This window comes from Dendrobium catenatum, unplaced genomic scaffold, assembly GCF_001605985.2.
Source record: "Dendrobium catenatum unplaced genomic scaffold, ASM160598v2 fragScaff_scaffold_1470, whole genome shotgun sequence".
NCBI lineage: Eukaryota > Viridiplantae > Streptophyta > Magnoliopsida > Asparagales > Orchidaceae > Dendrobium > Dendrobium catenatum.
In genome coordinates this window covers 272,607-290,092 of record NW_021319932.1, presented here as the reverse complement: position 1 = coordinate 290,092, position 17,486 = coordinate 272,607, and the positions used below count along the sequence as shown (strand labels likewise).

The window sequence follows — 17,486 nt, the reverse complement described above, 5'->3', positions numbered from 1 at the left end:
ATAATCTGGACCATCAAATGTATTTGCCTCTTTATACTATAAATGAGAATGAACAGGACGAGAGTAGGTAAGCTCTAGCAGTAATGGTTCCGCCTCTGGAGGAAGATAGCCAGCTTCTACATTATTCTATATAAAAAAAAAATATTTTAACAAAAAATAGTATTTATATAATATATGATTACAAGGAATTAAAAAAAAAATAAAATAAATAAAAACAATAAAAAAAAAAGAATACAAGGAATTGCGTGTAAAAAAATATGCATTATAACAATTTCTTATACTTGCCATATTTTTTTATTTTTTTCGCTGCTTGTGAAAAGTCAATTAGCAAAAGATTTGCTTGAAACAATAATTTATATTTTTAAGCTAAGCCCAATGTAATCACCGTATATTATGATATAACTTAATCATGAAATATGCCGTAATGTTCAAACCTAAAGAAACTTAAAAAAATTTCAATTTTTTACCTTCATTTTCGTGAATTTTTTAGTGGAGATAGCGTAGCTCGGTGAAACAAACTTAATAATACAACAAAATGCTTAGATTCAAGCCCAAATAGGCCTAAATTGAACACTCTATAATATAAATACATTTAAGGAGTAAAATTTACCTTTTAAATATTGTGTGCTATAATGAAATCTAGCATTCAGCTTGTTTGACTAAATTAAAATTTTGAGTTCATTAAAACACAGATTTTGTTTAGGATGGCATTCTCATTGTTTCTTAAAGCAGAAATCTGCTTTAAAAAGTAATAAGAAAGCCGTCTAAAACTCAAAAAAAAAAAAAAAAAAAAAAAAAAAAAAAAAAAAAAAAAAAAAAAAAAAAAAACAAGAAAAGTTTATTTAGATCTTTGATGGATTGTCTTTGATCCTTGTAAAATTGAGCAAAATATTAGCTCCAAAAATTTATAAAGAAAATGTTTCTACACATTGAGAGGATGATTTTCATTTGAGAATTGAAATAAGTTATTTATAGAGAATTTCTATAGCAATATGTGTCATTGTCTAACTTAGACATCAAAAGCCAATGCTATGAATGGCTAGAAATTAATTTGAAGATTCCTGTCACTTCAAATGAATTCAAACGAAAATTCTTGAGTCTACGTGCTCCACTGTTGCAAAGTTTTTATCTTGTAGTAATGGGATTAGTAAAGAAAACGACAAGCTGATATGAGAGGAGAAATGATATAAGTTGAGTCAAATCTTTTTCTTGATTCTTTAGTGTATGATGTATATCTATTTATATATTTTCTATACTAATTGCGTGGTTGTTATTGTATATGTCAGTTACAAATGGATGGCTGTGATTATGCACATCTGTTACAAGTGGATGGATGTGATTATTTACATCTGTTACAAGTGGATGGCTGGGATCATTTGTGCCATGTGATCAGTTATATTACGGCTGAATTTGTCTGTCCTTTTCATCCCCCCCATCCCCCCCGATTCGTATGTCCTTTTACCCCCCTCAAGCTTAGGGTTTCTTGCAAACGCTTAGCTTGGCGCAAAGGAGATAAAAGCGCGAAGTTGATAGTGGCTTCATGAGAATGTGTGCGGTTTGTTCTTGAGTGATGATTGGCTGAACTCGTATGATGTTCGAATGTATCTGATGCCGAATGAAGTGGTGGTCAATCTCTATGTGCTTTGTTCTGGCATGAAAGACGGGATTGTTGGCTAGCGCTATGGTAGAAATGTTATCGCAATGAAGAGCAGTCGGATGGAATAGAGGTATGTTGAAGTCTTGTAGTAGCTGGCGTAGCCAAAAGATGTATGTGATGGCTGCGGATAAAGCCTTGTATTCTGCTTATGTGGATGATCTTGCTATTGTATGTTGCTCCTTGACGCTCCATGAGATGAGTGTGTTGCCTAAAAATGAGCAATATCCGGTTGTGGACTTTCTTGCTCTGTGTCACTTGCCCAGTCGGCGTCGGAGTATGATTGAAGTTGAAGTTGTCCCAAGAAAATGGGGATACCATAGTCGATTGTTCCTTTTATGTACCTGAGTAATATTTTGAAGAGGTATGCATGATATGATTTTGGGTCGTGCATGTGTTAACAGAGTAAGTTGACATGGTATGCAATGTCTGGTCTGGTTATTGTGAGGTAGTGTAGTGATCCAGTGAGTTGTCTGTATGTGAAAGGGTCTGTGAGAATGTGATATGGGTTTATATTTTATGGTGGTTTGGAGCATAAAGGGTTTGAGAGTGGTTTGGATAGATTAAGCCCAACTATGGTGAGGATAGATAAAGCGTATTGGGTTTGTGATAAAAATAGCGAGTTCTTATGTTTTGTGATATTTATGCCAAGAAAGTTGTTAGCTGTGCAGAGACGTTTCATCAAAAATTTGTTATGCAATTGCAATATGATGCGTGAGATAAGAGAGTTGTTGTTACCTGTCTGTAGGATGTCGTCGACATATGTAAGTAGATAAACCTGAGAGTCTTCTTGAGATAGTATGAATAGGGAAGGGTCGGCTTTGCTCGATTGGAATCCAATTTGTTGGAGAAATGTTGAAAAAGTTGTGAACCATTGTCTAGATGTTTGTTTGAGACCATAAATTGCCTTGTGAAGAAGGCGGGCATATTCTGGCTGTTGTTTGTCTTCATATCCTTGTGGTTGTTTCATGTAAATGACATCAATCAATTTCCCGTGTAAAAATGCATTGGCAACATCTAGTTGGTGAACTTCCTAGTTTTTGTTCAATGCAATTATGAGTAGTATACGAATGGTAGGGAACTTAGCTAATGGACTGAATGTTTCCAAGTAGTTAATCCCGTATTGTTAATCGAGCTTTGTATCTTGCAATTGAGCCATCTAAGTGTAATTTGGTTTTGTATGCCCAATTACATATGAGAATGGGAGTATTGTTGGGGGGTGGAATCAGTGTCCATGTTGCCTGCTTCTGTAAAGCATAAAATTCTATGTCCATGGCTTATCTCCAATGATGGTGTTTCGATGCTTCTTGATATGTATGAGGTTCATGACTTTGATTCTCTAGAAGCTGAGAATTTTGGTGTAAAAGGTTGAAAATTATTTTTGGTTTGAGAGATCCCGTTTTGAGTTTTATTATTATTGGGTGAGTTGGTGCAGGTGTTATGGCAGGCGAGTGAGTTGAGTATGTTGATTATTGTGGTGTGGGGTTATCACTGTAATGATGGTGTAGGGATTTATATTTTGTTGTGAGTCAGAGTTTGATTAAGGGTTATGAGAGTTAATTGAGTGGTGAGTGTAAGAAGGAGAGGGTTGTCTGTTATGACTGGTGGTGATGGTGGAGTTGTTCTGGCTTGAGTAAATGGGAATGTTGTTCCATGAAATACAACATGTTTGAAAATGGGTATTTGGTTTGTGTTTGGGTTAAGGCATTTGTATCCTTTGTGGGTTAAGGCATTTGTATCCTTTGTGAGACTGGAGTATCCAAAAAAAAAAGAGGATGGGTTAGCTTTTAGGGCTAGTTTGTGTCTATTTTGTGGAGGGATCCATGGGAAACAAGCACATCCAAACGCTTTTATATCGGAGTAGTCAGGATTCTTTTTGTATAGTATCTGTAATGGAGATTTGTTTTGGTTTGTATGTGTTGGAAGTCGTTAATGAGGTAAGATGCGGTGAGCACCTCATCTGGCTAGTAAGAGTAGGGTATAGAGGCTGTTTTTAATAGGGTTCTTGTTGTTTGAATAAGATGTTTATGCTTCCTTTTAGCAATTCCGTTTTGTTCTGGAGTGTATGAGCATGAAATTTGATGGAGAAGGCCATGGTTCCTTAAGTAGTATTGTAACGTTCTGTTTACGTATTCTGTTCCTCCATCTGATTGAAATTGTTTTATTTTATATGAGAGTTATTTTTCAATCATGGTGTGAAAAGTAATAAAAATGGATGGTACTTTAGATTTACAAGACATGGGGAATATCCACACAAAACGAGAACAATCATATATGAAAACTAGATAGTAACATAGTCCTTGATTTGAAGTGACTGGGGCGGGACCCCATACATCAAAGTGAATGAGTTCAAGTGATATTTTAGATCTGGAGCTAGAAGTAGGAAATTGCAATTTATGACTTTTGGCTTCCTTACACGCGTAACATGAAGCATGAAATGTGGGTATGTTGAGTTATTTATTGGTGTTGGAGATGATGTCCATGGTTCTGGCGTGGGGATGACTAAGTCTATTGTGCTAAATGGTGGCGGCTTGGTGGTTATTTTGTGCTAATAAGGCATGTTGTTGGGAGATGCTGGTGTGGGCTGGAATGGGATAGAGTCCTTTACGGCTGGGACCTTGAAGCAATGTTTTGTTTGTCTTGATGTCCTTGATAGTGAAACCATGAGCATCAAAGGTAATGTAAATGTTATTGTTTTTGTTTAGGCGATATATAGAGAGTAGATTGCGAGAAAGAGTAGGTATATGAAGTAGTTAGGATAAGTGAAGCTTACAGTTGGAGGTTGGTAGAATGTCATCTCCAGTATGTGCTATAGGCAGAGTGCTTCCGTCTCCAAAGAGTATGTTGTTTGTGTCATTGTATGATCTTGGTTCACTGAGAGTGAGGTTGTTGATGCCATTGGTAAGGTGTGATCTTGCCCCAGAGCCTAAATACCAGTCTGGATGGGAATTGTCATTCGTAGCCATGAATGTTGTATTCATTTTGTAGTTTATGTTGAATCTATGCCAACAATTTGTAGCAGAGTGACACTTCTTGTTACATATTTGACACATTGATACTGTTTGATTGGGATTGTTGCTGTTGTTGTTGGTTTGGGCATTTTGTTGTATGAATCTGCCTTTGCCTCTTGTAGAGTATAATGCAATGTTCTGATCAGGGATGTTATATTGTCTGGCTGTTTCAGTGTTAAAATTTACCTCTTCACTGATTAGAAATGTGTATAACTCAACGAGTCTTAGTGGCTATACCATGATTCTAATGGTGCTTTTAAATGACTGATATGCGAGTGGTAGACCGTTGAATGTATAAATAATTATGTCTTCTTTGTCTATAATAGTTCATGCTGCTACTATCTTGTCTACCAGAGTTTTTACTTCATTTAAGTATTCAACCATTGTATGTTGCTTCATTGACACATTGTGCAACTCATTTTTGAGTTGAACGACTCTTGATTTGTTAGACGATTGCAATCGTCTTTCAATAGTACTCCAAATAGCGGCAGAGGAATCTAGATGAAGGACATAGGGTAATATGGCTGAGGTTATAGTGGAGCAAAGAGCGGCAGCTAGGTTCTGATCAATAAGAGTCCATTCATTGTATTTGGGATTTGTGACTGTATTGTACAGGCATTGATCGATGGATCTATTGATGGATTTCCTACTTGAGATGAAGCAGATTGAGCCATGAGAGGTGTTCGAAGTTTCTTACCTCTCGTTGTTTCCCTTCATTCTTCGCTAAATTTGAGCTCTGATACTATAAAGAAAACGACAAGCTGATATGAGAGGAGAGATGACATAAGCTGAGTCAAATCTTTTTCTTGATTCTTTAGTGGCCGATGTACATCTATTTATAGATTTTCTATACTAATTGTGGCTGTTATTGTACATGTTAGTTACAAATGGATGGCTATGATTATGCACATCTGTTATACAAGTGGATGACTGTGATTATATACATCTGTTACAAGTGGATGGCTGTGATCATTCGTGCCATGTGATCGGTTATATTACAATTGAATTCGTCTGTCCTTTTCAATTAGTGAATAAAATAATGTTAATTAAATTTTAAATTAAGTTTGAATCAAATATTAATTATTAATTCATTTATTAATTTGCAGTTATATTTAGTTTTATTCTTTCTTGTTTTTTTATTGCTAACTAGTTTATTTCTTGTGCAGTATCTTGTATAGCATTGTAGGTTGCCGTTTCTAATTTTATTTTATCCTTTATAATAGGTGGGACCAAAGGCTTAAAAAAAGGCAAGGGAGCTAATTGCACAGACATTCATGCAAACGAGAGAGAAAGAGAGCGCCTTCTGATGAAATCAACGGAAGATCGTGCATTCGATGTGGAAGGGGAAAGATAATATTCTTGTGACTCTTATTGTAGACCCAAGTTTTCTTGCCTGCAATATCGATGGAGAAATCACATCTAGGGCATCAGATGGGTTGATGAGTTTAGAAAAAAATTAGTAGAATGCGGATGACATGTTAAGAGCAACCTTTCTCCTATTTTTTTTAGCAATAGTTCATTAGGTGATATTATTCCTATTACGTCCTAACAATGGTGGAGAGAAATTTTTTTCAGCATGGGCCTAAATTTATTTTTACAAATTTTCTCTCAATTTTTTCATCCAGCATAGACAATTTTAAAGTAAAAAATTAATAATAATAATGATTAATTTGTCCAATTTTATAAATTATTTATAAATCATATAAATAATGATTATGATATATTAAAATTAAAAAATATTATTTAAACTTTTCTAAAATTTTATATTTATTTTCAAATTTCTATTAAATTTATTTATTTATAAAATATATGATACTATTAATTGCATTGATTTAATTTTAAAACTAACAAAGAAACATTACTACACTTTTTTATTTTTATTTTTTATAGATTTGTATGCGATGCCATGGGTATTGCTTGGTTCACCATGATGATCTTGATTGGACTGCTGTATCTATAGGTGGGCTTCAAGATAACGTGCTTTATTAATCAGTGGCCAAAATGGTACAATAGTTTTCATGCAAGGTGTGACCACTCCCTATACATCAATGTAGACCTCCCCTTGGGACTGTGAACTAAGTAAAATACCTTTGATCATAAATTTAGAATTTCCTGAGGTCGACGAATTGATCGGAGCTAAAAATATTCAAAAACTATGCTCCAAATCTTTTGAGGTTGCTTGAAATTGACTGTAGAAACTTCATTTTGCTCCAAAAGTGTGAAAATTAAATTCAGATTCTCAAAAAATGATTATGGGGACTAAATAACGTGCAAATTGGGCTGTCCGGACCTAAAAATCGGTCTCGAACAAGACCTAGTGGCAGAACCGACCAACCAGTCAGCGGCCCACCGCCCCCACCCCCGTCGATAGGCAGGCCTCGCATACCTTGCGTGAAAATGGGGGCACGTGCAACAACCCGCTTTGTTGTTGTTGTGTGTTTTTTTCAATGTTTGGCCTTTGACATTCTGTAGGTGGCTGTACGCCCGTTTGGCTGTACGCCCGTTTGGCTGTACGCCCGTTTGCCTGTACGCCCGTTTGGCTTTCCGCTTGCATTTGGTGGGCCAAATGACTAATTAATTTTTTGTCCTTTAAAATTCCAATAAAAATATTTAAAAATTCATAAAAATTTCTAAAAAATTTTAGAAATGACTTTTCATATCTCCATCTACTTTCCTATAAATGCCTCCATAGGAAATGGAGGAGAGCACATTCTCTTGTGCCAAATCAAGTTTTCCTTTGGATTGGTAGCTTGGAGAATATTGGTGATGAGGCTATCCAACAAGTTTACAAATGAAAGATATCGTGAAGACACAATTTTGCAAATATAGCAATTGTTGGGAAATTGATGGAGTAACCAATGCATCCAAAGTTACCCCATACATTCCTCATCAAAAAAATGAAAAGAGAAAATCATCTAAATCAATTGAAGCGTGATATCTATTGTTATGGGTAGATTCTTCTACTATGAAGGTTTTCTTATTGAGAATTCTATAGACCTTATCTATAGATGAATAACCTAAGAAGACTCCATTGGATTTCGGATCAAATTTTTCTAAGGGTGATTTTTCGTTGATCAAGATAAAATATTTACACCCAAAGACATGTAAGTAAGAAAGACTGAGTGTCCTACCCTTAAGGAACTCATAGGATGTCTTATTTAACTTGTATCTACTATTCACTATATTTAAAATATAATAAACAATATTTACTGCTTCTTCACAAAAGTATACCAGGTTAGAATATTCAACTAATATGACCACCCTAGCATCTTCCACTAAAGTTCTACTCTTTTTTTTTTTAACTATTCCATTTTGTTGAGGAGTCATAGGGGCAGAAAAGTTATGCTCTATCCCGATCTCTTGAAAATATGATTCAAATTAGCTAGAAGGTGGGGGAGCTTCGTACAGGTATGCGAAGCGGGTGCTGGCTGTTGAGTGAGTGTGAGGCCGTCCGCGGACCACATGTGGGTGCTGGGAAAGTGCGGGGATGACCACGTGAGGGCGCTAGGCAAGAGCGAGGACAACCATGTATAGGCGCGGGTTAGTTGGCACGACGAATTAACAAGTGAACGAGCGAATGAGGGATGGACCAAGATCGCGATGCCACGGTGGATGAGACAAACAGATCATTCCAGGTTTATTTTGGGCTTATGGATTGACCCAAACCGACTCGATTTTTTGTAATCAGGATACAATTTGAAACCTAAATTGATCCGTTTTCCAACGGGTTGATCTGAACCCTAAATTTCTAGATTATGTTTGGGTCATGTTTTCGAGTCATGTCAAATATTAACACCCCTACTCTTTATATCTTGCATTCCATACTTCTATATACTTACTCTTACTCTTTTACTTCATACTCCAAACATATTGATTATTATTATTATTTTGGTATATGAAGTGTAATCATACCTTGAAATCTCCTTTTAAGTATTGAAGTTATGACCAACTCCACATCTCCAAAGAAATCAACAATGTTAGGTGTTCAGCTTATACACTGATGATGATAATAATAATGATTTACCTGGTTCCTAAATTTCATAAGATGCTGATTCAGTACATTTATAAAATCTTTACAGCCACATTCTATGTTTAATTTATCATAAATTTTTAATAATATGCCAGAATATCCATACACATCCATACAGTCCCTAACTAATATAACAAGTATCCAAATAAGAAAACCTCAAATAAACACCAGCAAAAGTAGTGGTTTGAACGTTCCCGCCATCATCACAATAACTACAATCTGTTAAACTACTATATATATATATATAAATGAGAGCCCTTTGGCTTATTGGCTTCTCCGATCACGTCCAGAAAGCAATTAAGGATCTTTTCTAACACATGATCAGCAATTTGGAAACCTTCTACCTTACAGAAGCCTATTTAAGGTAACAACTTGGCCTCCAGATGATGATGATGACCACCACCACCACTACTGAACATTTTGCAATGAAAACTAAAACAATTCTGTATTTCCAGGGGAAGAACTCAAACAATTTTGTACCCATAAACTCAACGAAATTCGCAAATTTCTCACAGTTGACCAGAATTGTGCTAGATCACCATCAACTGGCTATAGGCAACAAACACAACTTACTATTATGAGATTAATATTTGACAAAAAGGACAGGTCATGTGACAATATGAATATCAATGCTTGAACTTTAATATGTTCAGCAACAAATGCTAAAATATTGGCAAGCTCTTACAGAAAAAAATTATGTTAGCTACGAAGACATTCTAAATTTTCTAAGCACTGATCAAGATTAACTAAAATCATAAGGAATAGGCCAAAATAGCCAGTAGCACACAACCAAGAAATACCACAATTCCAGAGCAGGTATACCTGGTAAACTGAATATTCCTGGTGCCGTATGAAACTAAAGAAAAGCCTGAAACTAGGCTGGGAGTATGGTTGAGAAACTCTAACGCGAAATAAGAGCTCAATGGAGTTAATTAATCTAAACTCAAAAGGAATACATTGAACAAATAACGTTTTATAGTTTGGTTAGAGCACCACTCAAATATTTACCAACGTTTAAAATGCATATATAAAACTTGAATTATGGAGGTCAACCTTAGAGTCTAAAGGCTTTCGTTTTAGTAGATCTAAAACTGAATATATGGAGTGTAATTTTAGTAATAAATTAATAATAGATCTAGTGGGGGGATTGTGACTTCGGGCGATCAAGTCATTAATAAGAGTACATATTTTAGATATATTGGGTCTATTGTTCAGAGTGATGGAGAAATTGATGGGGATATTATTAGTATAATTCAAATTGAATGGTTGAAGTGGAGGAATTCATCAGGCTTGTTGTGTGATAGAAAAATTCCTCTTAAACTTAAGGAAAAATTCTATAAGATGGTAGTGAGAACTATAATGTTTTATGGTATAGAATGTTGGCCATTAAAAGAGAAGCATAATATTAAATTAAGGGTAGAGATGAGGATGCTCCGGTGGATGAGTGGCTTTAATCTTAAAGATAGGATACAAAATGAACATATACGTGAAAAGGTTGGAGTAGCTCCAATGGAGGATAAGATTAGAGAGTCACCTTAGATGGTTTGGTCACATAATACGGCGGCCTTCCTATGACCTGATTAGGGAAGTAGATGTATTAGATTTGACTTATATTGAGAAGGGTAGAGGTAGATCTAATAAGACTTAGTTAGAATATTAGAAATGATATTTCTTTATTAGATTTAGATGAGAATTTGACTCTTAATAGAACATAGTGGAGAAAAAGGATTCATGTAGCCGTCTTCACATAGTGGGATAAATGCTTGTTATTGTTGTTGTTGGTAAATTTATACCCCATAATATCTAATGAAACCTTAGGTGAATCGCGAAGTGGATTGAGAAAGTAAATTTCAATTCATTATATTAAATTTGAATGAGAAAAGTTCAATGAATATGATGTTATACAGGTAATGTGACTTTTATAGGTAATTCATACATTATCTGAGTACTGCATTAAGTTTATAATTTAGTTACTGTTGCATTTGTATTTGCGTTGTTCATAGCAAAACATTGGAGATGTTCTGATATGTGAAAAAATGCACTCTTTGATATGTTATAAAGGCTTGTATGTTATGTTCGGGCCTCATCTGCCTAGTGTGGATGTGGGACAGATTCCAACTCCACTTGCTGAAAATAGATGTGCAAGGTTATGACACTATTGTGTTCTAATTTTGGCCCAATTTGCTAGATGCAGGTGAGAGGCTAAATGGAGGCATAAGTAAAAGTGGAGTTATAAGAAAGCATCAGGACATCTGTATTATAAGCATTCCATTGCATATATTAATACTTTAAATAAATTAAGAATAAGTAATATTATGAACTAAATGTTATATTTCTCGAAATTCTAGATAAACTCCGATGAAATGTGAAAGTTAAGTGCAAGTAAACCTCTGACAACAAGGGTTCAGTGATGCATCTGAAAACTCTATAAAAGTAGCTTCAAAGATATAAGTAAGAACTTTGAAATCAAATACACACTAAAACTCAAAAAAATCATGCTCTATTAATACTTTATTTATTCTTTTACAAGTCATTATATTTGTTTTAATTAATTAACTACTATGTAATATTTTAATTTGGCTATTGATATCTATAATAGGTACTGGGAAGAAGTCTACTGAGCTGATTAGGCCCAACCAAGTAAAAAGGTGTAGAGGCCAACTTTTTTGAATCTAAGTGATTAAGATATTTTTTTGTAATCCAGTTTTAAATCCTTTTGATGAAATAAAATATGTTGAGTTGCTTTTATTATTTGGATTGTATAGTAACTCTGGTTGTTCCTATTGATAGTTGAGAGTTGAGACGTTAAATTCTAAGTTTAGAATTTCAATCCTATAATTAGATCTTAGGGCGTCACACAATCTAAGTGAAGTACCAAAGAAGATTACTACAAAGATAATCATAGTAGAATGTACCCCAAGATACTTCTAGGGGCTTTATCAGAAATCTCAAAATAATTATTCATGCATACTCATCTTTGTACTACTTTTAAACAAACTGATTAATATGACCACATAACTAAAAAATATATTTATAATCTCTCAGGGACTTCTCTTGTCGAAAAATACAACAAATTCTGAGGCACAAATAATTGGATCAACAATGACATAGCAGAAATTAAAAGAGAAGCAAATATAACTAATGAGCAAGGCTAATAGATTATGATCAATTGAAGTAAAGACTGGAAAGGACTAACGAATCATCCATGAATGATCTTAAAAAACAACAAAAAGTAAAGAAAAATCTACCTGAATTAATGCTAGAATAATATAAATTATAAGGAAATAACCAAGAATTAACAAAAGATAATTGAAGTACAGACGAAGAAGGTGAAAGCTTCTTATTCACCCCAAAAGGACAATTAACCCTTGTGCTCCAAAAGTAAACAATAACCCAATCAAAACACAGATCTTTCTTCCAGCCTAAACGAGTCCATCGTGTTAGAAAAAAATCTACTCACATTGCATTACCGCATACTAAAAGTGCCTTTTTCTTTGTCAGAACTGCAACGTCGTTCGTTAATTCCCCATAAATCTCTGAACCATGGTTTCAACGATCTTTCGTTGACAATCCAAAATCATTTCCGTTCGCTTCAATTCCATCTCCATCCTCATTTTCTCCATCTCCCTCGATACATCCATCTTCATCTGCTCCATCCTCAAAAACCCCTCCCCAAACACACCGAGGGCAGCAACCAAATCCCCGATCCCACCCTCAACACTCCTCATCCTCATCCTCAACCTCTTCTCCTCGATTCTCCTTCGCATCTCCTCCAACCCCGGCTTGATAGCAGCCCTAGGGCTCGGCCGGCACCCCACGATCTTAGAACGCACAGCCTTGGGGATCGTGAACCGGAGACCTCCGGCTCCCTCTGTCTCCGCCGCTGCGCCCCGCTCCATGGCGTCCATCTTGCGGAAGTAAAGCCAGGAGGAGAGTGATCGCTGCTTCTCGGATCGGTAGCGCTTGCGAAGCTTCTCGATTTTGTGGCGGCACTGAACGGATGTTTTGGGTACAGCGGAGGAAGAGGGGCACTCGCGGGCGACGGTGGCAGCTACGTCGTCCCAGTGGGAGGCGCGGAGATTTCCACGGCCGAGGGAGAACCACTTATCGCGGTAGGCGTCGATAAGTGCTAGGGTTTCTCCGTGGGACCAGCAGGGAGGGGGGAGACGGCGGGATGAGAGAGAGGGAGGGGGAGGGGGAAGGGCGGCGAACGGGAAGGGGGAGGCGTCGGCACCAGCGGCAGCGGAGGAGTAAGAGGGGGAAGCGGAAGCCATAGAAGGAGGCGGCGGCGGCGGAGAGAGTGGGGAGGGCGTGGGTGCGATGGGTGGAGGGATTAAGAGGGCTGAGGATCTTAGAGAATTTGGGAAATGGGATCGGGACACCGCCCGAGGGAGGGGAGGTTAGGCTGCGGCGCGACCGAAGGGTTGAGCCGCCCGAGCGAAGGAGCACGGGAGAGCGCGGTGGCGCCCTCCACCATGCCATGGCGGTGTCTTGACCAGTTGGATAGCCGTCCTGTATCTCCGTCTAGGTGCCGTTGGTTTAAGTTTTTTCCGAGTATTTTTTTCTTTATAATAAAGGAATACCGAATATTAAATTACAATGTATACTAAAAAAAGCAATTTAGGGCATTTCCAATCGAACTCCAAATGCTTAAATGACGTCCCTCGTCAGCTCAAGCCAAACGGTAAAACTTTCACTATTTGATTGCGGGTGAATAGTGAAACTCCAATATTGACATTGCACTGTTCATATGTCATCTTTATGTCTCTACCGAATTTGCCGCCCTAAAGAAGAGACAACCGTTACCTGTAAAAGAGGAAAAAATGGAGTTCGACTAGAGATGAATGACGGCATTTTTTAGTTTCACAATATTTTGGAGTGAAAAATGAGATTTTCGATTAGAGATGCTCTTAGAATGAAAACTAGTTTTTATGCTCCGATATTTCATATCATGTATATACAATTTTTGAAACGCATTCAATAAATTAAATATATTTGGGAATTTAAATAGAAAATATGCGACTCTAAAATTTAAATTTTCACAAACAAGAATAACACTTTACTATGAAGTAATGACGAAAATTTTAAAAATTTTGACATTGTCGAAAAGATTTAGGTGGAGCTTCTATATTATTACAAACATTTGTTTACAAGACGTAATCTGATATTTCATTTCATGACAAGCTTAAATGATTCTTATAAAATAAATATAAATTTTACGCTCAATATTTTTTCTCCAACCATGTTCACAAATTTATTCGGCATAAAATTTCAATATTTATTGCAATACTCTAATAAAATAGGATAAAATGGTGGCCCCTGTAAACTTTTAAAACCATCATCTGAACTATAAAAAGCTAGAATGTTGATTTTTATTGTAAGAACCAATAAAACTTTGTTCGGTTTATCCAGTTATAATATATCCAAGTTGGCTACAAATTTTTTTCCCTACATTTAGTTAATAATTAGCTAGATATCCTTCTTTGCAAATAGCATTACCATCAGGACATCTGAATTGTAAGAGATAACAATTAGCTAGTTAAATATGGACATGTCAAAGACCTCATGTACTCTTTTGGAGTGGGATAGTCGACAAAAATTATGGTCATGGTGTAATCTTTGGGTGTGTGGTTATAATGGCACAGAAATTTTGCGCAATTTACATAGGAGGCTAAACAGAGTTATCTCGATATACTCTAATCATAGAATATCCTGTAGAGGCATAGCAAGAAGTTGATCAAATTATCAGCCTTCACTATTAAAAATAATCATAAAATATTTATCAAACATCCTTAAGTATGCAATTTGAAACAGACACTCCTGTCGAGGATGTGTTGCACAAAGGCCATTCAAGATGAGATTGATCTAATTGATGACTGCACATACTTGCGAGAGATGACTAATTTTTTTATGGACTTACTTCTCTAACATGTTTATTTCCTTTTCTGTAAATAGCTGCATAGACTAACCATTCAAACTCAGGATGTAGTCTAATAATCCAACATTCAGACTGAATTCAGGAATAAAAAAAAATACTAATCAGAAAAATGGTTTCACAACGCTCAGAAAATAGCTGATCAAGGATAAATGTCAAACTCATTCGTTTCATTTTCGAGCATAACATGCACAAACGGGTGAAGTTCCAAGCTACACATGAAAGATTTGATCTACCTGACACAATCTGCGTCGCATCTATCAGATCAATGCAACAAGTTTTACTGGCTCTTCTGGGTTTTAGCCCTAACAGGTCTACCCGGTTTGATAATCTTCCCCAGTAGAATAAACAAGATGGGAACAATGGTGCCAACGAAATACACGCTCTTGTAAGAAGCAAGTGTTTCTTGCATGCTCAGCACCTTCAAGAAAGGAAGAAAAATTAGTATAATCATGACTCACAAGGTTTAAATTCCCACAAATAATTTACCAAATAAAAGCCAAAAAAAGGTGGGTCTAAACGAAAAATAAGAAACAATAATATTAGACTTGTATTAAGAAAATTACCACAAGGCTGGAGACTTGTATTTTTAAGAAAAGAATAAACTGCAGGAGAGAGTATACTGACCAGGAAACCAATGCAGGAGTAGTTCAGAACAAGTAGCGTGTAAAAGAAGTTGGTTAAGGTCAGTAACTTGCCAAGCAAAGCATTCTTTGGCGAAACAGCTTGTTGCCACCTGTAAATTACTGTTTGAATAGAATACAGAAAGCAACACGATTCATTAAGAAAAATTCAAAAAAATCAGTCTAGCTAAGACCTTCACAAGTCGAACTACTCCAAGCTATCATGTCAATTCAACAAGCTTTAATAACTCTGAGTTGAAATGAATATTTTGATGGCTTGGCGAGTCTAAGAACTAAACCATCCCTTCGCTAGTTCAGCAAGTCAAGGGATCTCGCAAGCTTAAGTAGAACTACTACAAACAATGGAAAAACTTACCTCGGGAACCTGCAATCATTAGGGCAGACTGAACGAAAAATATAATGTAGCCAGGATACAAACCCTGCATTTGGCCACATGAAATGGAAAGGTTAAATTGCATGGAAAAACGATCAGACCACGATCACAATAATGGAATACTTGCATGCCTTGCCTTTTGAACCTCATCCATATCTATGATCAAACATAGAGGTGCACTATGATCCAAAGATACGGACACGAACAAAGACAAGATAAGACAGAGATACATATTAGACATGAAATTGTGATTGTCATAGTGCACCTCTATACACACACATCATTAAAAATAAAATGTAGTACAGTGGTTTCACATCAAATAAACACAGAAATGCATACAACCATAACTCCTATGATAATTTTTTTTTGCAAGAGAAAAAGGTATTATAAAAAAGAGGCAATCTAGACAAATCAATAAATATTTCAATGGTTTCTTTTAAAATTAAAACCATCTAACTAGTCTTCAACTCTTAGGCAGTTCGTCACTCTCGCCATCATTATTTTACTGAACAACAACAGGCATGTCTGATAAGCATGCCCTTCATCTGTATTATTTTTTTATTAGGCACATTGGCGGGATGTGCAACATGTGCCGAATATGTGGTAAGCATGTGTCGTGTCTTTCATATCAAGCATCGCATAATATTTTAAAGTGTATCTGTATCATAAGAGATGTATGAAGCATGCAAGAAGTTTCTCCAAAAAGAGAGAACAATGACACTCACATGCCAAATAGCACTAACAGTCTGTGTAGCCAGCAGCTGAAGGAATCCAGGTTTTTTCCCTTTCTGAATCAGTCTGTCATAGACATCTGAAAATAGAAAAACGAAATAGGGGTTTACAGTGACTCACATTAAGCTTTGAGGCTTGTATAAATTTTAAAATTATAAGGTTTAAAATTTAGTCTTAACGACAGCAAAACAAAAATTCAAATTGCAATGGAGTGAGAAAAAAGTAATAGAAGACACTTAATTTTTCATTAATTTTACATTTTGATAATTCCACATGTACATGGTGATCAAAGTCATCAATTGGGATGGGAAAAAGAAAGAATTAGTAATGTCCATTAGAGGGTCAAGATTCAGTCCCTTTGCCTTCCTATCTTCCACGCCAAACTGCTAACGTTTTTTGCATAAAAGCTAGAAAGAAGAAAGGATGGATGGTAACATGACCCTGAACTTATCACGTTACTCTCTCGCTCTTACCATTTATTCTTCTCCAGTGTTCTCCCATTTCATTAATCCATCATACCATCTACCATTGTCTATTGTTCTTCCATTTCACTTCCCAGTGTTCTTCCATTCTTTAACCACAGCATTGATGCTGCATCTGGCTCGCTGGATCAATTCAGTAGAGTCATTATTAAGGAGTTTCCGAAGAGCATGCTTGAGGCCGAAGTAAAAATTCCTGATGGTACCAATTTTTTGAGACTTTAGTTTTGAATAGATACCTAAAGGAAAATACTCCGTGGTTAAGGGGTTATTTAGTTTGAAGTAAAGTGGAAGTACAATAATCATTTTACATAGGTTTTAAAAATATTAGTGTTTGGTTGGGTGAATAAAGAAAGCAAAGTAAAGTAAAAAGAATGTAATGTAAAGTATTTTAGTTCATTATTTAGATCAGCAAGCCCAGCTTTGAGGAAAAATTATTTTCATTGCAAGAAAGCTCCCTTACCTCCGCTAGCCGCCACTTGTCATTGCTTGCCACTGCCACCTTTCATAGCCCTCCAAGACAACGCCCATCACCTCCAGCTGCCGCCACCTGCCGACGTAGGCATTGCTACCGGCTATTGTCACAACCACCCACTGTTGACGTCCATCGCCACCCGCAGCCAGCCTC

General features: G+C 36.2%; 2 protein-coding genes across 3 annotated transcripts; both read right to left on the bottom strand.

The window, feature by feature from the left end:
* Positions 1-11,944: 11,944 nt before the first annotated feature.
* On the bottom strand, positions 11,945-13,469 carry LOC110113078 (trihelix transcription factor ASIL1). The gene has a single exon (XM_020845502.2). It carries the CDS (start codon positions 12,967-12,969, stop codon positions 12,214-12,216), a length of 756 nt encoding a protein of 251 aa, XP_020701161.1. The 5' UTR covers positions 12,970-13,469; the 3' UTR covers positions 11,945-12,213.
* A 1,212-nt stretch (positions 13,470-14,681) lies between these two features.
* LOC110113077 (lysophospholipid acyltransferase 1) lies at positions 14,682-16,458 on the bottom strand (the record flags this gene model as incomplete). Of its 2 annotated transcripts, none has more annotated exon segments than XM_020845501.2 (4): positions 14,682-15,051; positions 15,258-15,376; positions 15,630-15,693; positions 16,373-16,458. In XM_020845501.2, coding segments are annotated over 4 exon segments (410 nt in total), but the record flags the coding sequence as incomplete, so codon positions are not given.
* Positions 16,459-17,486: the final 1,028 nt, after the last annotated feature.

Coding starts and splice junctions, on each gene's coding strand:
- LOC110113078 (XM_020845502.2), bottom strand. CDS start 12,969: ATGGCTTCCGCTTCCCCCTCTTACTCCTCCGCTGCCGCTGGTGCCGAC.